Source organism: Danio aesculapii, chromosome 4 (assembly GCF_903798145.1).
Source record: "Danio aesculapii chromosome 4, fDanAes4.1, whole genome shotgun sequence".
NCBI classification, from domain to species: Eukaryota; Metazoa; Chordata; class Actinopteri; order Cypriniformes; family Danionidae; genus Danio; species Danio aesculapii.
The window spans coordinates 43,170,125-43,195,700 of record NC_079438.1 but is presented as its reverse complement, the minus strand read 5'-3'; the positions used below and the strand labels follow the sequence as shown (position 1 = coordinate 43,195,700).

The window sequence follows — 25,576 nt, the reverse complement described above, 5'->3', positions numbered from 1 at the left end:
CATCAAATGTGAGTCTGGAACACAAAGCCAGTACTAAGAGGCAGAGGTATATTTGTCGGAATAGCCAAAATTACAAAATATAACTTTCCTTGCATAATGTACAAAAACTCATTTGTATTATTAGTAAAATACACTTTAAAAGAGATTTTCTGAATATTCATATATTTTTTGAATCCTCATATTTCAAATATCCAGGTCAAATATTGTCCTATTCTAACAAACCCATGGAAACCCTACTTATCATAAAAATTTCAATTAAAAAAACTGCTCAGTAATTTCTCAAGTGTGTGTTTCTAACATATTGTAATGTGGTATAGCTGAATAACTAAACTGCATTTTTTTATTATCTTTACTTTTGATCTTGATCTTAATGGGTTATCTAGTTAAATAAAGAAATATATATATATATATATATTAGGCATGAGATGATAAGGTTTGGAAAAAAAAGCAAGGGTTTAAAACAACCAAAAATTTCTGCTATACCGTTCCTAAGGTATGTGTAAGATTTTTATTTATTTTTTTTTATGTTTTTATTGCATTTTTATTATGGTTTTTAGGACAACAGTATCTCCAGCAGAAAAGATATCCAAATATGCTGTTTTAAAATGTAAAGAAATCTGTGTTTGAAACAAATGAAGACAGCAGAAGTCAAGTTATTTAGCCTGACATGTTTCCAAAATAAGTGTTTCTCAAAATAAAATAAATGGTGTTTAAAAGGGAAAAAGGTTTTGTTTTTTACCCAGACATCTAAAAAGAATATATTTTAGAGCAGTAATTACAATATTGTTGTCATACCGTCAGAATCTTAGACCGGCCCATGCCCAATATATATATATATATATATATATATATATATATATATATATATATATATATATATATATATATATATATTAAAAAGTGTTCTATTTTAATCCATTTAGATTCTTAGATGAACGGAAAGCTCAAAACAACTGCATTTGTTTAAAATGGAAATCTTTCGTCATTAGAAATGTCTTTCCTGTCACATTTGAATCAACTGAAATTGAAAATGTTCATATCTTCAGAATCTTAGTGACCCTAAACGTTTAAATGTTGGTGAACATCTTTACTTCTTCATATTATATCATTATTTATCATATTATTTGACCATTTACGCTCATAACCACTAAAGTAACAGTAATGCCGGTCAACAATTATCTGACAGAACTGGTACCCGATTTACTGCCTTATCTTTCTAGTTCTAAGCTAATATCTTGTTGACAAAAATAATTACATTTACACAAAGGCTTACACTGTTGTGTATTTAATCGATTACGAGCTATTAGCAAAGCTAATCCATTAATCCAGCAGTAAACTACCAAGTGTGTGTGGGATTTTGACAAGTTCCTAAGAGAAAATTCAGTCCAAATGTCAAACTGACAGGACAAAAACAAACGTTGGGTCCATTGTACACTGTCATTCTCAGGAATAATTCAAATGCACTGGTTTAACAACAGTCTTCTGGTTTGCCCATTTGAATGACTCTCAATATTCAAAGCAGGTATTCAAAGAAGTCATGGTGTGTGCGTTCGGTTCACTCAAACCAGCCACATGTTAAGAGACAAAGACAGGACAGCTACATGTGGTGAATGAACCATGTGCATTGACGAAAAGCATGCATGCGTGTGCGTGAGTTTGTGCATGAGGATGAACGTGTATGTGTGACTGAACAGGATGCTTTGCCTGCCAGACCAGAGAGCAGCCTGGTCAGCAGAGCCTATTGTCATGACAACATCCTCCACATTACTCAGCAAAGCCATAGAGCCACTCGCTCCCATTGAGCTGAAGGTTTCACTGCATATAAACACTCATCAAAAACAAATGTGCTAAAGAATTAAGCTGCTTTGGACCGCTGTCTGAACATCTACACGGTCTACTAGGCCTGTCACAATAATCAATATATCGGCATATCGCACAAGGCATGGACATGACCTCAATTTTTAGTGATGCAATATATATCGCCCGTACATAAAAAACAATTCTAGCAACATTTTAGCTGAATAAACAACCTCTCTATCTCTATTGAAGGTGTTAGTGTCAGTATGGTTAAAAAACTATAACCAAAACTATAGTATTTACTATAAATTACTATAGTATATTTTCATGTGGGTGCCTGGTAGCAGATATTTCAGCCTCTGTTACTTTTTACCACTTTTTTGTTAGCATTAAATATTATTTATTTGTTTAGTATATACATTTTCACATTCTGATTCCAATGCCTAATTATTAAATTGTTAAAATGACTATAAATAAATGAAAGATTCTTAAGAATAAAATATGATGTGTTCTTTGGAAGAGTGTACTTGCATTATGATGCTATTATGTTGTCATTCTGGCATTACGAGTGGTGCAAAGTGGTCTTATAATGACAATAATATCGTTTATCGCAATATTTTGGTGCAATATATCATACAAAAAAAATAGATATCATGACAGGCCTACGGTCTACAACAATAATTTAACACCCAATTCTCCTGAATCAACGATTAAGGTACATATTTTATCAGTTTACACTTTTAATGGGGAATTTAAATTGAATCTATTACTACGCAATTACATCAAACAACAGTTTGAGCTATAGAAATGCTCATATATTCCATTGTTTAAGTCAATATGAATAAAAATGGCAGCAAAAAACTAAAAATCAGTCTTAACGTGTCTATAACTTGGCAAATGACCAGGGAATAAGCGAGATAATCAACGTCTTGCTGTCCGTTAATGGATTTTTAAATGCATTTTGCATCAGTCGGTTCTTTGCCTCCACATCCTGCATTTAAAATCCTTTAATGACACGGCAAGCCATTGATTATCCCTTACAAATATTGATTCATTTCCTGGGACTCAAATCTATAACCTTCCCATTACTAGCAGCAGTGTAAAAAATTAAGAATAATAGAAACTGTAACACTTCAGAATCTCCCGTTACTTGTTACTTAACCTTTATACAGCCAATTTTTAAGCTATACATTTACTGACAGAAAATAATTATGCAAAAAACAATATAGATAAACTCACTGATTCGCTTATTTATTTTTTGTTAATCCAGTCGTTTCTAATTTAGTCGACACTTTTGGCAGGACAATCTGGACATCTTTGCGATTAAAATAAAGATAAATAAAGTTGCGTCCCAAATGGCACACTATATGCACGTACACACTCAACAGCATGGTTTATGCATGTAGTGTCGTCTCAAATGGAACACTAATGTTTTTTTACTGAGCGGAAATTCAAACCGTTTCTCTGATGACGTTAAACGGTTGCCATATTAGCTGAATAAATGACCAAACTACCAAATAACTGCCATGAATATAACCGCATTCACTATCCGAAGGCGGTATAAATCACTCTCATAGGAGAATTTTGCTTTCACAATCCAAAATAAATAAAGTAATCCAACATAAACGCCCGAAAGCTCCGCCCCTTCCGCTACATAAGCAATGCAGTGGCTGTTGAGTGCGTGAAGTGTCCAACAGAATGAGTGCATCATCCGGGTATTATACAACTCACTTCTTGCACTATTTATACTACCAAATGGCGTAGAATAGTGCGCAAGTACGCGATTTGAGACGAACTTTAAGTCTATCATTGGCTGTAATACTGCATTTAGACTATAAAAGATGACATCAGCTTTAATTAGCATTTAGATAAAAAAATGACGTACTAAGCGATAACATGGATCGATAAATCACCAGGGTCAATTTTTCTGGTGTTTATGGAAATGAAGCACACTGCAATGTATGCGCCGATGCAAATCAATACTCGTCTATGAAAGCAGAGCAGATAAATGCTGAAAACTTCTTCCCGTTTCAACGCCAGTGCATTAAATCCAGGCTTGCGTAGTGTGGAAATTGAGGCTGAGGATTACATTCTCTCTCCCTGCTTGGAGAGTGGGCTAAGGAGCAGATGAGTCAGGTCTTACGCCTCTGTCAAAAATGCATTTATGCTGCAATACACATCTCAGTTCCACTCGCACTCCACATCACGCAGACAGCTAGTCGGAAACATCAGCGGGACGAAGACTAAACTCAACTGAAGACAGGAAAACACTTCGAAAAACCTTGAAAGTCCTAAAAACAGGCCACTGTGGACAACTAATTTCTATTGCGGTAATCTGAGAGTTAAATTAAACTTGAAGCAAAGCTGCTATTATTCTGAGCTCCAGCTATTTAGTATGCTGGTTAAATTTAAGATGGAATAATTACAGTTTTAGCAAGACCTAAACATGTACAATATTATCAGAAGGTCATCAGAATCATCTGAAAAAAAGTAGAAAGTACTTGCTGTTCATAACAGTGTTTTTTTTGGCTTGTGTAAATAGTGCAAGTGGTGCTAAGATCACGTCAGTGGTGTGACTTTTCGGGTCCTATATTTGTTATATTAGTAATAAAACTAAACATCAAGTTAGTTATGTTTATGAATAGATGAAACCGCAGGAGATTTAATGGTTTGAAGAAAAGTTCCATTGCAAAACTCTAATTAAATAGATAAATGAGACTTAATATTTGAGTAAATATAACATTCAGTAGTATTTATTCCTTACTAAGATATCATTCACAATTATTTCCAGCACAGCAAGCAAATAAAAGTATGAAGAACATTCCTTATTCACTTGAATGTTTAAGCCAATGTTGCTGTGTCAGTATCACGGATGCTCAACCAATGTTTTGGGACAGCATTTTCCAATATCTAGTGTATATGGTGAGAAAACAGGAGGTACTAGAAAGCCCACACTTCACCTTTAACACAATTAAGTGTCTGCCAGAAGCTTGGGTCATTCATACTAGCATCAAGACTACTGCGTCTGGTTGTATACCTTACAAACATAACCACCCACTTGACTTTTGTGCAGCTATTTCCTTTAGAAAGCTCTGTAGTAGCATATTTTCTGGAATGGAAGTCCATTTTAGTCATCTACAATGTGCTGTGGTTTATATTTCATTCCTTAGATACTTGTTTAATTCAGTTAAGTTAAACGTGTGCAAGGAAAACGTGAAAATCTTGCACACATTTCGACTAGGGCTGCACTAAAATGAGAATCACAATTTTTTTTGATTAAAATCATGATCTCGATTTTCTCACGATTCTGTAGATGTAAAATGAAGGTTAATATGAGTAGACTATTATTATTGTTATTTCTCAAACATATGGTAGGATAAACAATATTAATATTATGTCTTTGTATAGGTCTACTGTTTGAAATGCTAGACTTGGATGGTGGACTTGAACAGACTTTAAATATGTCCTGTTTGTTAATTCACAGTAAAGTGATTACATCAGAATACAACTATTCATAATGCTGAAGTTGAACTATTGTATTTGAGACATGCTTGTCGTTTGTCATTGACAACATTATTAGACCAATTACTTCATTGGTAAAACGAGACATTTGTCAATGTCAGATCCCCTTTTGCATTATATTCAACGTTATATAAACTAGAGTAGCAGTACTGACACTGTTACACATGTTTTTTTGATGTTGTGCATGAAAAAAATATCAAATGCTTGTCGAAATCATAACTTTAAAATGCGTTTAGATCATTTAAATAATGTGTGTGCTTTCGGTTTCACTTTTCACAGCCGAGTACGGTTCATGTCATGGCTGCTGTCACTTTGAGTTCAGCTTGCAACAAACTAAATGTTATTTTAGCCCTTTATTGCAGATTATTCACAGCATATGCAGGTTCTGTTCACTAAACTAGACATCATTAAACAAACAGTGCGTCAGCTCGTGTAATTTCGTGGCCGCAAATACGTCATTACATTATGACAGGTAAATTTGGGTAAATTAAACCTTATAAATACAGTATGTGACACTTTTAATGACGTTTGAAGGTGTCCATATAAAACAATGTGAAGACTTGAGACCACCTTTACACATCTCTCCTGACTTTGAAAATATAAATGGCTGAATCGTAGAAAAGCTGAATTAAGATCGTTTAGGGTCGAATCGAGATCGTGATCTTTTTCCGATTAATATTGCAGCCCTAATTTAGACTGAGTTTTAGTTTCACTTCAGATCATTTTGTTTAGGCTTGACATTTATAATACGCATTGTAAAAGCCATCATAATTTGGAATTTAAAAAAGTATTAAACCAATATTTTGAATATTTAAATCCTGTTTTGAATATTGTTCAACTTTAAAAAGGATTTATTATGGAGTGGGCGAAACAAAATACGCAACCAGCAGCCTATGATGCATTACTTTGCATCAAAGTAAATCAAGTAAATGTATAAATCATGACTAGGGATGCTCAAAATAATCGATTAACTGTTAAACCGAAAGGGTGCGTTTTTAACCGATTAACGGTATCAGTTAAATGATTAAAAAATATTATATATTTTTAAAGTTTGGCTACATAAAGGGCTGATCACAGTGAACACACTTTTTTTTGGGTTGAGAGCGCATCTTTTGAATGGTTTACTAATGACCGCGAGTGTATTGCGCACTAAACATTTTACGTTAGAATAAATCAGTATTTTAAAATGCAATATTTAATGTGTCAGACACAAAATAGACACGTCAATGATGTTTAAATTAAATAATAAATTAATATTAATCTGACGTTAATATTCGGTTAACAAGCTGCGGTTGTCAAAATTGACCGAAATGAGCATCCCTAATAAGGACTACATTTTAGCTTGAAATTATAGTGTGACTTACTGTCCAGACTTATCTTAACAAAAATAGCCAATTAAACACTAATTTTCAACACTTACCACCCCAGTAAGGCTTGTCAGCTGGGGGTCTTTGAGAAGCTAGGTCATGATGAATAAAGTAGCACTTTGAATTATAAATCATATCCATTAAACCTCATTTTTAGCTCTAGCCTTTCATTTTCAGAAGTACTGTCTTTTGTCTACACATGTGCCTGTGCAATACAAAAGCTTTGAATGTCCATCCAAATCGCAGTCGAAAAGAAGAACGTCACAATTTCAAACGACGACAAAAAGAGCTGTTAAAAACAAAACAAAAAAAAAAAAAAACGAGTTAAATTCGAAAGAGTAAAAAGATTAGTGGTGGCTTTGCTCCGAAATTGAGAAATGGCCTACTTACTAATTAGAAATCCCTTTTCAATTGTCAAAGCTCTTGTAATCTTGAATGACTGCTTAATTTCCTATGGCAAAGCTGAGTGATCTGATTAAGCTGTAAAACGTGTCATAACAGCAGGGCTGCCTGCCAGCGTGCCATTGTGAAGCAGAGGGAACAGGCCAGAGCTAAACTAGCGCTTCGCTGTGGGGCTCCGATCTCAGTTAGCCGTGTAGCAAGAATGGCTAAGCGACAGGCTCCATCACCCCGCACACTGAATATAATATCCAGAGGGGAAATTCATAGACTATTCTTCGATGACTAATGCACGATTCACATGGTATACAAAGCTTGGGCGCAGCATGGGCCAAGATTCAGACGTTCTGTTCAGAGAAACAAAACATGCTTTTTTAAGGAGTCGTATCGACGCTATCAGCGTGACCCCATTATTTAAGCTGGAGTTGAAATATACATTTTCAATGACGCTTTAGTTTCCACCGGCACCACGACAAAAGGTATAACTCTAGGCTGCAGACAGCACAGTAAGCCTTTGTTTCAATCGCTCAGTATTTCATCGCCTGCTAATAAAAGTCAGACCTTGTGAGGTTAGGACGGGGCAGGTGGCACCACATACAAGCATCCAAACATAGACATGTCGAATTAACTCATTATTAAGACTGAAAGATTGAATTCACTGCTCTGCCAGACATTTTACTCATAATGCCAAGTGTCAGAGATGTTTGATGCAGATTAACACTAATACCATTATTAATGTTCATACTAAACTATTCTGTACATGATTGATACTTCAAATCCCAATAAATAGATCACAGTATAAAATGAGCCAAAATGGTCTATTGATTTACTTAAGAAAGAACAAAAAGCAGACACAAGCAGCATCTACCAGAATAGCTGAACCGTAACCAGCCAGAACATCCTAGCAACGACCCATAAAACCCTATTTTCAACATTTTCTTCAACGGAGGAGCAAAACTAATTAAGGGTCAAGGCAGTAATACCGGAGAGGGCAGATCCCTTAGGAGCTCTCAATCAGGAACGTGTGCTATATTTTGACTTTCAATAACAAACGCAGTACTGCCGATCAAGACTGCATGCTTAAGAGACAAGTGAAGTATTCTCATGGAAAAAGTGGCTAAAAAACCTGCACCCGACAATGAAATATGGGTCTGCGACCCCTGCGTGCTCAAGCACATCTCAAAACATCCAGCAGAGAACTGCTACGGACATGGTGCCGTTTTAATCTGGGATCAAACTGAAAATCCCTTCCCCCAAGAGTTCAATCAAGGTCATGCCAGCGATTAAACCTAATGTCTGCAGAGAGGTAATAAACCAATGCAGCTGCAGCTGTGGGCTGCACACTGACTCGGCACTTTTCTATACCTTAAAGAAAACATACCTGCGCACAGCCCTTTCAAAAGAGAATCAATAAAGTGTAGCAAAATTGACTATGACAATAGGGGTGTTTCACTGCTGAGCATTAGCTATGTTTCCATCCAAAAATGTGATCAAATTTAATAGCAAAACTAGAATTTTGCATAAAAGAAGTGTGGATAAAGCAACGTTTCCATCCAACAAGTCAAAGGCCCCGTTTACACTGTCAGGTCTTGATGCCCAATTTCAATTCGTTGCCTATATCAGATTTTTATTTTGCCAGTCCATTTACACGTTCTTTTAATCGTGACCCATATCCGATTTATGTGTTTACATTTGCCATACAATTTACGATGTCGCACATGCGAGTTCTAGCATCTGCACCACACTAGCCACGATGGAAGAAATTGTCTTGCCTTTAGCTCTGCTAAATATGCGAAGTTCGCCCAACTTTAAAATGATTTTGAGGCAAAGGGAAAGCGCTGTCATCGCAGCTTGCACCTATGGTTTATATATGGTGTCCTCCACCATTCCGAGGAATTTGTGGGTACGAGAGAGATCTCAGGTCTGGTGGGAGCAAGTAGTGGCGACTAATCACTTTCCTCTGTTGTTGTTTACTGCGTCGGCGTCTCCACACACCCTCTTCCTTCCACATCATTAAACCGCGAAAAAGTACCACATTGTCGCAAGTTTAATGACGTACAAAATGTAATGCCTCTAAATCCGATCTGCCTGTTTACATGAGTCACATATGCAATTTATATCGGATTTATTTACTCATATGAAGGAGGCCTGAAACTGATCTCTGAATATCCGAATTCATGCGTTTTTTCGTGTTTACACGGTCATAGAACAGATCCGTTCTCTGTCACATTTGAGAAAAAATAGGAATTGGGTCACAATTAACTGGCAGTGTAAACGGGGACAAAGAGAACAAAACCGTCACTTTCTGATTAACTGGCACCAAATATTAACAGTAAAAACGGAATTTTCCGCGGTAGGAGAAGCTGCTTGAATCTTTTCTTTATTTAATAACTTATTTGCATCTCAGAAGACAAACGCAAAAATGTTTAAAGCCACGAGACGAAGTGCGCAGGCGACGCTCTTGACAGTTCTGGAGGTCATTAATAATAAAATAACAATAATACCGAAATGATTACAGCGTTTTAGAATAACCAACATTTCAGATGTTTTATAATGCGGTCAGCATGCTGGTTTGTCTATTCACACACATTTTTATCATAACATGACCTCTTATAACATTTTTTAATGCGCATATGCTGGAATTTGTTTGGTAAAAGTGTTTCCATTGTTGTTTTTGGCTGCATTTACACTGGAGATCTTGATGGTCAATTCCGATTTTGTGACTGTATCCGATTTTTTTGATGACCTGCTTACATCATCTTTTAAAAGGGACTTGTATTCAATCGTCTGCATTTACACAGCACACGGCAAAGGCGCAATGACCAGGAAAAAAAAAGAGAGCGGGCTCTGACTAACAGCTGATAATTAAAGAGTGTTTTTTTTCCTCTATTCCTGTTTATAATCTGTTCGCTGCTTTTGACAAGCTGTTTTACTATAGTTTATGACAGAAAGGTTCTCATTTCGCCATCTTCTTTTGATATATAAGCTTTTTTTTTTAAACCTTTAGGCATCTTAATGTAATGTCCATGGCGTGATTTATCCACTAGTGTATGCACTAGTTCTATATTAGTTACGCGGCGGACATAGCGCTCTCTCTCGCTCTCGTTTACATGCTTAAATACCTGTGCTATATGACAATATAAGCTGTTTTAGTCCTCGTGTTTGAGATTTAAGGTTTTGGACTCGGCTGAAGTCTGTTCTGAAATGAATCCGTCAGACTTGACATCACTCGCTATGGCTTTTAATGATGCGTGACTCGCATTGACAGGTGAAAATCCGATCTACCTGCTTACACTGCAGACACGAGAACACAGATTCGATTCACATCGGATAAATTTCCACATGGCCTGAATCTGATTTGAGTAAATCAAAATCCATGTGATTTGCTCCTGCTTACACGTACATGAGGCATATCCAATCTATGCCACATGGGAGAGAAAAAAAATAAAATAAAAAATTCGGAAATGGGTCACTTGAAAACTGCAGCTTTGGTGCATCTTTTTTTATCGAATAAAGTTTATCCTACTCAGTTATGCGCATGCATTTTTAAAAAGTAAGCAAGTCTTGTCGTTTTTATGCGCAAAATGTATGCGCATATCCAAGATGGAAACATAGCTATTGATGCACAGAGAACTTTTTCGTACTTTCACATTGCAAGTTGTTCAAATTATGGAAGAATTTAATATTAAATGTGTCAAACACAAAAGCATATGGCTGCAAGCGGGGCATCAGGTGCTTTGACAGATTGCTTGTGCAATTTAAAAAACTTCCATGCTGTTATATTACTGATATATCCATAATTGTAAATGTTACGAATTCAGATTTAATTAAGTGCTATCTAACAGCAGGCATTTTGCTGTCAAACCTAAAATACACCTTAGAGCAAGTGTTTGTAATTTGTTTTTTCCTATTAGATTTTTCAGCCGAATAAAGAGATGGCTAAATAAAACGTGTGTGAGCAAATACGCTATTATGAAAGTAACAAGTCCCACAGACTAGTTGATGGGATGGAGAACGCATTTATATTTGACATTAATGCCTCATTTGAAATGTCAAACACACAGAATGTGTGAAGGCTATATTTAGGGTCGTATCTATGCCAGATCTTCCTGTTTAGTGGAGAAAAACTATCTACATCTCAATCAGACGTTGTATAAGACGCTGGCCGAGCAGTAATGAAACAACAGCAGCGAGCCTCCCAACAGACTGTGGATGCACTAAAATGCGGCAAGATTTCAGTCAAGTGTAACTGACCTGCTCGCTACTGCTAAGACCTATGTGTTTAGAGTGAGATGAAGCAATAAAAAAAAACATCCAAAAGTGTTTCCATCCTTCACAATACCTCCTGGATATTTTGTTTCTGCAAAGCAAAGTGAAAGATAATGATTATGTACCATCTACTGCCGATGTTTTCAGTCTGTTGCAAAGTCCATTAACGTCCGCATACGTTTCCTGGATTTTTTGTAATCCTTCAGCCCCTCGCAGTTCCATAAGAGAGCGCAGCTCTTTAAGCGAGCAGCCAAACTCTCCATTGTGATTGGGCTCTGCCACAGAGTTCTTCACCCCGCTGTATGAGTTGTTAGCCATGTCTCCCGACCACACCGTGTCTCAGCGAGGGTGGAAAAATGGCGTCCCAAAGGGAGAGCTATATCCTCAGGAGACCAATGCCAGTAGTTCCCATAAACAACTGATGTCCTTCAGAGGCGGAGGAGGAGGATGTCCGACTGCAGGTGGCAGGACTGGGACAATTCACAAGCCATTCCCTCTTTTGCCTATGCCGTTGCTTTCATTGTGAATAAAACCATACACAATCAGCCCAAGGAGACCTGCAACCAAAGAAGAACACGTGATTACTAGAAATACTACTAAATGTGTGTTTATAAATTCAAAACAGAACTGAAGAGCGGAGTTGTGCGTGTCGATTTTAAAACTAGACATTAATAAAACACCTTTAGCTTAGAAGCTTCTCCATCATGCCTGAAAAAGAGTAGGAACAAACTCCCTGGCTGAGTTTCAAGGTGACATGCTACCCACTTTTACAGGCTGAACTATGTGGGCTTTTTTGAGAAGTAGCGTGGGAACTGACCTGCTATCTTAACTATGTGAGAGACAAAATAGTCTTTCCCCCCCAACATTATACATGGCTGTTCCAACTCGCATGAAAATATTTTGAATTTAGAAACTCATGGAATAACATACAGATTTTGTTGCTTGAATGCAGCACCATTCTCCAAACTATACTTATATAGTCTATAGCAAAGCAAAGGCTATGGGTTTGATTCCCAAGGAATGCATAAACTGATCAAATACAGTCATTAAATGATATGTACATTCCACTCGATAAAAGCATCAACCAAATGAAATGCAAATCATTTATTTAATCTGTAATTTAATAAGCTATAGCATGGAGGCTGAAAGAGGAAATATATCCCTGCATCAAATCAGTCATCTGAAAGCTCTCTGTGAAAGAGTGATTCAGCGCACTGTGTCTTTGCTTCTCCCAATGCGCAAATGGCTTTACATCAGCACATTATGACAGTAACGGTTGACCGAATTTGGCAGATTTGTCATTTGCTGGATCTGATCACTTTTGAGTGGTCACTAAAGTTTACCATTGGCACATCTTTTCAGGAGCTCATTCAAAGTAGAAATGACACAAATCTGTATCTGCTTGCAATACTGAATTAAGTTCTTGCATTTGAATAGACAAATACATGCAAAATGATATCCATCTTGTCATTTAGAAGTAGGCATGGGCCATATAAGATTCTGACGATATGATAACCTTGGATAAAAAATCATAATTCCACAGTATTGTGATTTCTGCTCTAAAGAAAGTTCATTTTAAATGTCTGGGTAAGAAAAACAAAATTAATTTTCCTCCTATTGAACACAATACATTCTATTTTAGGAAACATTTATAATATTTTGATACAGTAAACATGTCAGGCTAAATATTTAAAATAAATCATTGACTTCTGCTCTTTTTGTTAGTTTCAAAAGCTGATTTTTACAAGACATTTTGTAAAAAAAATTACATTAAAAACCCCTTAGGAACAGTATAACAGAAAATTTTTGCAGTTTTAAAACCTTGACTTTTCCAAATTGCAGTAAACCTTGAAACTGCTTATCGTCCCATGCCTATTTATAACACAAGTTGATTATAACATAGCGGACTGTACATCCAAAAATGAAATTTTACCTACTCACTCTCAAGCATTTTCAAACCTTTATCGGTTTCCTTTTGTGATGAACACTAAAAAACTTTAACCACTGACTTGCATAGTAGGAAAATCCAATACAATGGAAGTCAATGGTTTTAGGTTTCCAGCTTTGAACAAGTAAAGGTTTAGTAAGACCAATCCCAATTCTACCCCTTGGCCCAGTGGTAAGGAACCTATGGCTCGTGAGCCACATGTGGCTCTTTGACCAAAAATATGTGGCTCTCCAGCTCTCTCCAGTCTCCCTTCAATAATATTTTACAAATTACAAATAATTACAAATAAATTATTACCGACACTAGAAATTAGTTTTCTATTGAAAACACGTATACAAATCCCTTTTATTGTAATTTTTCACAGCAAAATGAATAAGAACACAGTTAAAAATAAAAGGAGGTTTTGACCAATGTGCATGTGCGGCGTTGTGGACAAACCTGCTATATGCTTTATAGCAGTAATAAATATATAACCCAATGGCTCTTTAAAAAATACATTTGCCAAAAAAATCAGAAATGGCTCGTTGCTGAAAAACAGTTCCCGACCCCTGCCTTAGCCCTTCCCCTTACCTCTTGTTTTGCACGTACACGTAAAGGGCTAGGGTGTCCCAATTCTCTTTAGCTTAACGGTGTAGGGCTAAGGGGAAGGGCTAGATACTTCTTGAAACTTTTTCAGGACCACAATCGAAACCATGGAGTCCAAAAATTTCCCAGAATACACCATCTACAATGGCAGCATGGCTGCACACGAAGTAAGGAGATGCACAAATTAGTATTTTCTTGACATTATTACAAATTATTACTAAAATTTCGCTATCTATAATCCCTAATAATAACTGTATAGCAGTCCCACAACATACTTTCACATTTGACACTTGAATACCCTGTCAGAAAATTGTAGTGGCTGGCAATGACCTTTTCACAGCGTCTGGCATAACGTTAACGTTGTTTTCATAGATGAATATGGCCACAGTGTAAATACACAGTACAGTTATGATCTTATTGCCACATTAGATCGTTATGATAACATAATATATGCCAACAGTGATTTCCTGAAGATAAATACCAAAAAATAATGCAACTGGAATAACTACAACAGTCACGATTGTCAATCTTATATGAAGCAAGAGATTGTGATGACATATGATAATGTGTGCAGGTGTTGTAGTGCTGTCCCATTTCTTAAGGGTAAAATTTTAAGCCCTTCACACTCTGCTTCAAGGGCCAAGGGGAAGGGGTACAAAAATAGAATTGGGATTGGACCTAAATGACAGAATTTCCAGTTTTGGGTGAACTATGCCTTTAAGTAAACATTTGGAAAATATTTCAAACAAATGGGATACACATCAGTCTTAAAGTAGCAGCAGCAAAATATATCATACATAAGAAGTCCCATACCAGCCACACAAGCTATTTAATATAAAAAGTGGAAATGTATAGTAAATATGACCCCTTAATGGAAAACTTCTGACCCTGATGTAAATGAAATAACTGCGCATGAAGTGATAAAAGTGTAAATACACCCAGCGAGACCTTGGACTGCTTTGACAAAGTTCATCTACAATGTTCCATATTTTCATGTACACAAACAGAAGAGAAAGTTCCATATCTATTATAACACGCCTTTGAAGTGACACACTCTTCAACTTCACAACTTAATCCCACTGGCCATTCAAACAACATTTCTGATCAATGGCTAACATGACTAACTAAAAAGCAATCCAATCAAGACAAATACAGTCAGATCACCTTACAATCCGTTATTAAACAAACCCCATTGTCCATGTGGCCATCGGATAGAGCTTTATCATCTTTGATTTCATCGGGAAGATGCTAATAGAATTACAATCAATTTATAAACCACGTCAGAAGGACGAGATCAATTGATCAAATTCAAACCATAAAGATGAGAAGCTACTGCTGTTGAGAATGACTTTCCCTGTAAGCAGAAGTAAATAAATAAATAAAGCGTAGTAGCCCTCCAGGTCTGATTTACTTGCAGCAGTACATGCAGAGCAAGAAACAGCATGCTGCTCTCTAACAGGCTACCAACTGGGCAATCAACTTCTCTCACAGCCCATGTCATGAACGTAGAAGAGAAATTAAAGAGAGAAATATTCAGTTACTCTCTCGGGAGCTGAAACTCTGGCCTTGTTTTTATTTTATGAAGCTGTGACCAAAAAAAAGACGCAGTAAAAAGCACAATTACCCTTAGCAAATAAAGTCGAAGCGTGTCAAAAATCAACAAGCTCAGTTTTATCTGTTATTAAAACTGCAAGTGAAAAGGGAAACACCCAGCATCTTCGCACTGCAACAGAAACATGTTCCTTTCAGTGAGCAACTGGTCCTAGAACGTGTATGCGAGAAACGATGACGAGTTACCACAGAACTTCCTGAAATGACAGTCATCTCAAGCAGTCACATTACATATTTCAACACCAAGGCACTTTCTACCAATTCAGAAATAAAGAACACCATAAAAAGTGCATGTTTTGAGCATGTTAGTCAAACTTTTCTACCCTCAGTTGTCATCTACGAGTGACTGTTGGGCCACGATGAGGAAAGTGCCAAACCTTTGCTGTGCCGTGACAGTTTCAGGTTGCAAAGCCAGGTCACATGTCACAACAGTGGAAAATCATTGTGATTGGATCTTCAAACAAACAGCTACCACAGTATGGTTGAGCAACAGTAATGTTTAACCCTTACTATACAAAGCTAGAGAATAGTCTTAGTTTGAGGACTGCGTATACACTTATGAGCTTTTTTGATGGTATTAAGGTACTATATGCTTTCATGCATGTAAACACGGTTATATCCTCCCTCAAAACTATATACACTTGTCTATGTACCTCCTGTGAACAAATAGTATGTTCACAAGCAAGTACAACCAAATGCAATGCATCCGAAAGCAGACGCTCCAAGAAAATCAAAGGAAACCCTCTCGGTCTTGGTTGGCAATTGGAGACCCTACACTGTACAAGCCAACTTCGTGATAGTCAAGGACAGCGATTCCAGGGATCCCTCTGCAGTGGAGCTGTTTGGTAATGGGGTATTTTTAGCAGCCTCAGACTGCCCACTCCCCATCCCCCCTCGCTGGCTGTTGCTGAAATGGGTCAGGCCAATTCTATGTGGAGGGTACAATGCGGAGACGCCCCGCCTTACTCATGCTACATGGCTCAGTGCACTTAAGGCCACTTCACACCACCGACTGGGCACTTCTAGAATACCCTCAAACACTGATCCTGCCAACTCACTGCAGCCTGCCACCCACTCAAGTACACAAAGCGCAACTCCTCAAGAACAACCTGACTGACACCTTCCAACAAAACAGCTCATAAGCATTGTGAGACTAATGCCTCATTTCAAATGAGTGGTACGGGTCAGTATGGTTCGATACAGGTCATCCTGATAAGGCTCTTGCATTTCCTCTGACAATAGTCCCCTTGCTTGGTAGGTGTGGTGTATGCCAAAAAGTTGCATTTGACAGATGACATTTGACGTATTTGTATTATTACAATTAGGGTTGTGGCGATACCATTAATTCAACTTACGATACTGTACCATCTGAAGTATCACGATACCAAGTAATATTGCGATACTGTAACTCATAAATTATAAAGAAAATTGTCAGAATTACTATATTTTATGTTATAATAAGCCTACTTAAATGTGATTCATAATTCCCTTTAGACCAAAAGGTATTATTTGCACCTCACTTCACCTAAAATCTATCCTTTTTTTTGTTTATTTTGTAGACAACTGACCAAAAAAAACCCCATTAAATAAAGATACAAATTATATAATAAAATTCTGTTACAAAAGAGCATTTTTTCAACAAAATTAGGCTATACGAAGTGGACAAAAATTATTTCAATTTTTCTTGTTGCTATTTGGGGTTTTTCATCCATTTTTTTGGTCTTTTCGGTTAATCCAAAGTAATTCAAAATGTCACTTTGTGAGTTGTTCTTTTAAAGAGATTTTCACGGTCGCTAATAAATCATAATAACAGGAACAAAAGTGAACCGATTCAGATGTGCGTTCAAACTGAAGCGTTAGAAAACGTGCAATAGGCTACCATAAAAGGCGCAAATTCTACAGATTTGCAAAGGGCTCAACAGACTATTAGTATAATGGTCTATTCTTGTGCAAACTTGAGCATTTTTGTGGCTTTCCACATGCAACATTATCTATTGTAGATAAACCATTAATGACGATACTACCGTTTAAAAACTATAGTGGCACCATTGGTATTTTTGAGCCATAGTATCGCGATACTACCATTGTACCGGTAAACCAACCCTAATTACAATATCGTGCTTCGGCTGTGTATTTAAAAATGGTTTCCCGTGCTATCGTTCCTTTGTGCTGGTGCATTATGAGATAGTGACGATTCTCCGTAAAGCATTAGCGTTCAGCAGCGAGTCTAGCTCCATCCTTTTGGGTACAGTACTGTTGTGCCAGGCTCCCTTAGGAAAGGGTGACAAAATAATGGTGTGGGGCAGTTCACTATTTTGGTACTTTTGACAGTGGAAATGGAAACAAATGTGGACTATTGACCTTATTCTTCATGTACGAGTGGGCACTAGGCATGGGCCGGTAAGATTCTGAGAGTATGATAACCTTGGATAAAAATATTTACAGTATTGTGATTACTGCTCCAAAATAAGTTATTTTTAAATGTCTAGGTAAAAAACTACTTATTTTCCTTCATTGAACACAATATATTTTATTTTAAGAAACATTTTAAATATTTTGGACCAGTAGCTTTTGTTGTAGAGGTTTATTTTTTGCTGGAGATACTGTTGCCCTAAAAACCTAAATACAATAGTTGTGAAAAACATGTTAAAAAACAACTTCCATATACTTTAGAAATGGTACCAGAAAACTTTGGTGGTTTTAAAACCTCAACTTTTCCAAACCGTGGTTTACCTTGAAGCCATTGGAATCTTTTCGGTTCGAGACTTATGGTCTCATTCACTTTCATCGATTTCTAGTCGTCAAAAACAGCTCATTATGCTGGTTGATGTTGAAAACCGATATTGTATTATTGTGTTATTCTACTTTTTAGGTATAGTCATGAATGCACTTGTTTGTAGAGCACGTAGTTTGACCGTTTTCTGTCATTTATTATTCCTAGTCAGTTCTGCCATGGGCGTCTGAATTGAAAGTTCTAAAACAATTGCAAAACCGAGCACAACTCTGCATTTCAGAATAAGATCAATACCGTACTACTCTGTGAAAGTGGGCAATAAAAGTGCGAATTTTGCCAAAAGGTGTTGATTTTGACAGGAACCAAAACAAACATTTCCATAATCCACAAGACCTTACCCCTTTTAGAAATCGCCACTGTGGTTAACAGACCCACCCCTTACTGCAGATTGGCTGCAAATGTGTTTTTGTCCAAATCATTTTATTGTAGCCCCCCTTTAGGTTGAATCACTAGATACTGTCAATATGTCTCCGGACAATATTAAAATGGTTTTCCCTCCTTGGTATTAATTTCACTTAAGAGCTAAGCTATTGCTTAACTTTGGTTAATGCTCTGATGAATTATATCAAAGGTTAACAGATTTCCCACTCAGGTAAGTAATGTGATGATGATATTTTAAATGGACTCTACAAGTAAATAAAATTTGATTATTTACAGATTGAGAAGCAAATAAATAACGGAATAGGCAAACTAACTAACTGAATAGGCAAACAATCTAATGAACCAAGTATCCAAAACACTTCCATAAAGACTGTTCAACTATAAATGTCTGAGTGAATAATTTCAAATACTTAATCATAATTACTCTAAGCTCAGGGTGGCTGAAAAAATTACAGGCCTCATGACAACAAAAAGGGGACCTTAAAGGGACTGCATATATGCATATCGAGTGCTTGCTTGCTTTCACACTGGTAATTGTGTATACTGTGTGTATAGGGAGCAGCAGTACACAATGCACAATTTTCAAGATTTTTTTCAGTGACTCTCTGGATCTGTTCTAAATGAAAATCCCAGTAACAAAGACCACCTCAGTATGACCACTACAGAGGGTTTTTAGCAGAAATGCCATGTTATTGGTGTTTTTCATGCAATGCTTATACAGGGAGTGAAAAAGAAAAATACATTTATCTTTTGTTGAAAAAAAAAGTGTTTCTCATGATGATTGTTTCTATTGGTTTGCATCTTTCTACATAGCATTTACCAGATTTATTGTTTTTAGTAACAGACGAAGCTTCATAGAAACCCTAACCATAATCACAGTTAACCTACATTGAACCAGGGCAGTAAGGAGACATGCATGGTTTACCTGTGGTCACACTGTTAAACGGTTTTAATTTAGCCATAATATAAAAAGTATTAGAAATCAGTATAATTTACCGCTGAATATGCATTTTAATATTTAATATATACTACAATTATTTGCAGTATCAGTTCATTTGTCCTTTTATATGCCCTCAGGGAACACATCAAGACAGCCACCTAACCCTGGGTCACAACAAATTTGATAACCCAGGCCTCAAATGAAAATAACTGAATGGCCCGGGTCGATTGTCAAAAATATATATATTTACAGTCTATTTAAACGATCATAACAGCATAATTTTATTTACCTCATCTGTTGATACTAAGCCGAAATTTAGATTTTGTGCAATCAGATGCTTTCTTGACTGCAATTTTCTCACCACTGTCGTTTAACATGTATTATCTTATTGAAAGCATGCAAAACATTTATAAACTCATCTACACTGTATTCTCAGCAGTGCGGATTACATCTAGACGTTGCTCTCCTTTTTACTTCTGTTCTAAGCAAGGAAAGAAGAAATTAGAGCACTAAATCACATTTAACGTAACTTAAATTTGCACAAATGTGAGAACAAGAAATAGGTTTCGGGTTGCAGTTCACTTAACAGTTTAGAAATTAAGTTTCATACTAAATCATAAATGACAGAATCCAAATAAATTAAAATCAAGCAAGAAACACAGAGAAAATGGAGAAAAAGTGGAGTTGAAAATGGAGTTTTTGGAGAAGAAAACAGTTTATTATTATTATTATTATTATTATTATTATAACAATGTACATAAATCTTTACAAAAATTAATTCAGATAGAAAACACAGAACTTATATAACCGATAATAGACATTAAAATAGATTTCCTCCGTTTTGTGAGAAGAGTACAATAGGAAAATATTAAAAATGCAAAGAGCGACACACTTAAAAAGTACAACGTGATCATGTTCTCACCACAACCAAAAACAGCATATTAAAAAAAAAAAAGTGATTTTGAAGAACAGGAACCTTTAGGGTGATTGTTACGGGTGCCATTCACAGCACACAAGCCAACCATTTGCTCCGACCCCTGCCTCCATGTCTGACACTGCACAGTAAATCAGACATGACTCCAACCATTTAAACCTGATGGGATAATGGCCACGATGAGGCTTCAGAATTTATATTTGCTTAACACACTTGGGTGAACGGATGTGTGCTTGAGTGACATGACTAAAAGTTCTGTTTGTGTGCTTTATATTTAGATGCACACTTTATAAAGACAGCACCTGTAAGCAGTAGTCAAAGAGCACTGCTTTCACATTCTGTCTATTTCAACCGTTTGCCGTGGAATGCATCAAAACACAATACGTTTGATTGCATATCGTTTTTTTAATGAGAACAAAGCCTGAACAGCAAGCCATCGGGGCTTTAAGGTGATCATTTATATCCGAGGTCAAAGAAAATGTGTGCATCGCTCTTATTTACAAAGCTCATTTAGGGTGCAAACAGAAAACTCATTTGCCCCTAAGAAGCCTATTTTATCTCTGTCATCGATGTCGGATTAAAGCATAAAGCATGACGCTATACAGTAATTAAATAGCAACGTTATTTAAACGTACTTAATAGAGGAGCACTCTATTTTTAGCTGTTTATAATAGCTTATGAGGGGTTGAATGTCACCTCAAATTAATGTGACACCAAGGCAGTGGCCTCTTACATAAACAATACTAGAGAGAGGGGCTAAGTTACCATCTTTCCATTCCAGTCAGTATGGAACACATTCGCATGTACTTAATTGACGTAATATAACATTACAGAATGCATTGTAGAAAGCGTGCACATTTTACCACACCATTTAGTTGGAATCACCTGGCCTTAGAAAAGGCGATATAGAAAAGAGACTAAAGCCTACTGGGAACCAGTGTTATATCTTGAGGAACTTTTGTAAATTGTACTAATAGTTTGAATTAGTTTTCATTTAAATTTTAAAGTCATTTTATTAGTTTTTATATATATATATATATATATATATATATATATATATATATATATATATATATATATATATATATATATATATATATATATATATATATATTTATTTATTTTTTTTAGGTTAATTTCAGTTATGTTTGTTTTAAGTTAAAGTAAATGAGAAATATTTTGGAAGTTTCACTTTTTTCCCATATTTTTTCTCCAGTTGGCATTTATTCCTAAATTATTTCAGCTGTACACTTTTTTGTTTCACTTAATTTATGTATTATTTATTTATTTCGTGGCAAAATGGATATACATAAAATATTGCATGATTAAAAACTAATTTGCATTACAATAAAACGTTACTTAGACAAATATATTGGATAGAAATAAATAAAATTCACACAAAAATATATTCAAAGTTAAATTTGATTTTTCAGTTCGTTTTTTGATAAATAACTTAAGATTCATCCTTGTCTAATGGTATTCAAACTTCCACATTCCAACAAAATAAGCGCAAAGTAAGCGCAGCCTGGCTTTGTTTCAGTTAACAGTGGTGGTTTTAGTTAACAGTAATTAGCCTGATTGGAACACGTTAAGTTGCCTACACTCAAAATGTGCAATTAAATCAATAATATATACTAATAAGCCAATGATCATATTTTCTAAAATGCGTGCATGATAATAAGATTCTTCATAATCATCATTTAAACACACTGTTTCTACCAAAGCTATGATAGGAATAAGAATATCTCATTTCATATAGTAACATCTAGGGCATAAAAATAAGATATTAAATCAATGCAACTGGGCCTGTGCATAAGACAGTCCAAAGGCCTCTGAAGCTCAATCAACACAGTCAAAGGTTAGTTTATTTAATGTTGAGGGTAAATCATTAAAAATCTGAAGTGTCAATGAGGTCAATTCATATTTCCTTCATATAGAGTAATTTAGAAAACACTATCATTTCTTAACTAAGCTAGTTTGATGCTCTGAAACACTGCAACAAAATCCTCAGGATTTGAAGTCCAGCATTTAAGTGAAGCGAACACAAAGTGCACTTATGATTTGAGTTGGAGAAAGCTGAATATGTAGACTCAAGGTCAAATTCGGCATAGCTGTCGTACAGAGAGGTATTATCAGGAGCTATAAAAGCTTGTGCAAAAGAAGCAACAGGGCAGGGAATGATGTACGCCAAGGAGCAACAGACCAGACACGCCATTTAAACGCACACCGGGGTCTATCTAGAAATTCTAGGTGGCATATTTAATCTCAACACATTAGGCAGACAGTATACACAATAAGTCAGCCGATTAGGTTGGGTACATTGTGTTTTGCACATCTGCTCCTTCAAATACGATCCTTGCAAATTTGACGTGTCGCACAGCGCTTGTTCCAGTCTCCATGCCCAGTCACACATGACAGGAGGAATTAGGACTGTATACTACAACTGTTGACACGAATGCGCCAAGCTTAAAGGGACAGTTCGCTCAAAACGAAAAATCATTCACTCCGTTTAATGCTGTTACACGCCTTGCTTTGGTCATGAAACTTATCGACAGCCAGTTACCGCTGCATTTGTCCCCAAACAATTAAAGTTAATAGGTAATCATTACGACTAACATCTCTTATCGAGGAAATCTCACGGGTTTGGAGCAACACTATGAATAAAGTGACTTTTATGAGCACTTTTAAGTGAGGGTTGTTTTAAAATACAAAATGAAAACGCGATAACTGACAAGCAGGTAGACGGCTCGAAAGGCAAGTTGACAGCTGAAGCGTCCTCGCGTTTGGCTTTAGCCTGCTAGCGGTCTCAACACAAGTCATCCTGTCAAAAAGGCAGTACTGTTTTAATCTTGGTAATGACACCAGACTAGCATCTCATCTTTCCTGAAACTGAGGCGCTCTCCAACTTTCCGTCGCATTTCAAATGCTCATTTTCTTTTCTGGTAAAACCCTAAAATCACCATGCTGGCTAACGTTAATGTCAAAAGCCAGGGACAGAGACGGTCGCTGAACGTTAGCTCGTTTGACAGTCTTTCGCATGAGCGAACTGTCATTAATCGCCCGTGTAAAAACAAACAAACACTCGTTTAAAACACAATAAAATAATACAGATCGTACTTTATATTGAGTTAGCACTCTTACCGCATTAACAGTTAACGGTTCAGTAGAGTCACAGCGTGATCCTTTTATTTGACGGCTTTAAAAAAAAAACGAACGGCGGTTAAAATAACATTAGGGTCACCCTGTGTGGAGTAACCGGTCAAAAACACATACACGCTCCCATTTACATGGTTTGAATAACGTTAAACATCACGCATGTCAATTTGAATAGGGGTATTTCTCAAATATATCGCGCGATCGCGGCTATAGAAACGCGCAGCCGAACACATTTTCACGCGTCAAAAGCAACTTTTCAGCGTGCACTAACGTTACACATCCTCCCTGCGTCTCGACATGGTGCGATACATTAAACGCCCGCTGATTTTCCACACACCCCCTCCCCTGCAGCGACAAAAGGCAGGTGTGGGTTAAAAATGCACAGCAGCCTGGTTGCCTTCTTGCCCCTTTCTTTGCCTGCTACCAACTAGCAGGAGTTGCCTAGCCAATTTGGCTAGCTGATAATAACGCAGGCTAACGGTCAATACGGTGAATGAAGATCGGTCGGCAGAGAGGAAGCGACATAAAAAATGGTGCATTTCAAATGCGGCAGGAGCACAAGCATGCATGCGAGAAATGATGAAATTACACTCACAATGCTCTCCGAGCGGTGCCTCAGAGATCCCCCTCTCTCTCTCGGTCTCCCTCAGACTCACTCTGCCGTCTATCGAGCTCCTCCAATCTGCAGAGAAAGCCCTCCCACAGCCCCGCGTCGGCCGAGACATGTGATGCACGTCAGGACGACGCCCATTGACATGCCGGACGATTCTCATTGGCGGGGACGAGATGTCAATCACATTAGACACACCTTCTGTGCAATGTTCGCTCGTATTAACATAATTTATAAATGTGTGCCTGAGAGCGGTTAAGTGTAAAATAACTTGTTGAGGCTCGTTGTTTATTTTAACTCCATAAACAGCACGCTTTCAGCACGAGCCGGCGTTTTTAGCCCCGCCCACAGTCACGGACGAGTCTTCCCCGGCGGCTAATTAAACCTGACGTCATTCTTTCCATGACGTCGCCGTTCTCTCGATTCTGGTGTTGTGTTTGATTTGCAGTGTGCAGGAACTCATTACACTCGCTGATATAAACCGGATCACTGCATTGTGCAGTCTGGATCGTCTTGGCTCAGCCTCCTCCACACGAATTTACATTAAACGCTTGACAGTTACACGTCACTGAATGATCACCGTTGAGTTTCATTCGCTGAACTGATGCAAACAATATTGTGCAGTTCTTCTTTCTGATGCAAACTGAGTGAACTTGCATGGCAAGCATTTTTCTTTCTCCGTTTTCATCAAACTTAAGTCCACTGAAGCACTTAGTTTATAGTCTGGCGCCTTTCTTTTAAAACTGCAGTACAAGGCTGGAGAATTTCTGTTTGTGGAGTGTTATTGTTATATAGAAAATCCTCATACTACATAATTCAAATGTTGCTAAATATTTAGGTAGGTAACAAGCAATAAAAAAAATGTGCAGCATTTCTTATTTTGCATGTAGATACCAGTTTCCTCTTATCGTGATATAGATGCATATCTTCTTCCTGAAGTCTATTGCTGCAAGACTTGAAATGCAAAGGTCTAATCTAATCAATTAAGAAGTGATAAAACAGTACTGATCATCTAACAAAAAACACAGCAACCCTTTGATTACATTACACGAGAATGCTCTGTTACATATAAAAGAGACTCATTTTAATTCAATAAATACACATTCCTAAACATATGAGCTGTCTGCAAATCAATCACTCATAAAATGTACAATTAAAAAAATCCTGGTTGTTTTTTTACTTCAAAGTTTCAGTCGTGTCATAGTTCACCATTGCTGGCATTCATTGACCATGTCGTACTTGAAAGATGACTCCAAACCTGTA

General features: G+C 36.8%; 1 protein-coding gene across 3 annotated transcripts in view; it reads right to left on the bottom strand.

The window, feature by feature from the left end:
• atp2b1a (ATPase plasma membrane Ca2+ transporting 1a) overlaps positions 1–24,405 on the bottom strand; it is a 45,288-nt gene extending 20,883 nt beyond the window's left edge. For 2 of the 3 annotated variants that reach the window (XM_056455749.1, XM_056455750.1), the window contains exons 1-2: positions 24,299–24,404; positions 11,480–11,911 (exon numbers count right to left, since the gene is read on the bottom strand). In XM_056455749.1, coding sequence (XP_056311724.1) covers positions 11,480–11,672 — 193 coding nt within the window. In that variant the 5' untranslated portion in view covers positions 11,673–11,911; positions 24,299–24,404. Of the gene's footprint in view, positions 1–11,479; positions 11,912–24,298 lie in introns of all 3 variants that reach the window. The other variant, XM_056455751.1, reaches the window with a different exon arrangement.
• Between the last annotated feature and the right edge of the window lie 1,171 nt (positions 24,406–25,576).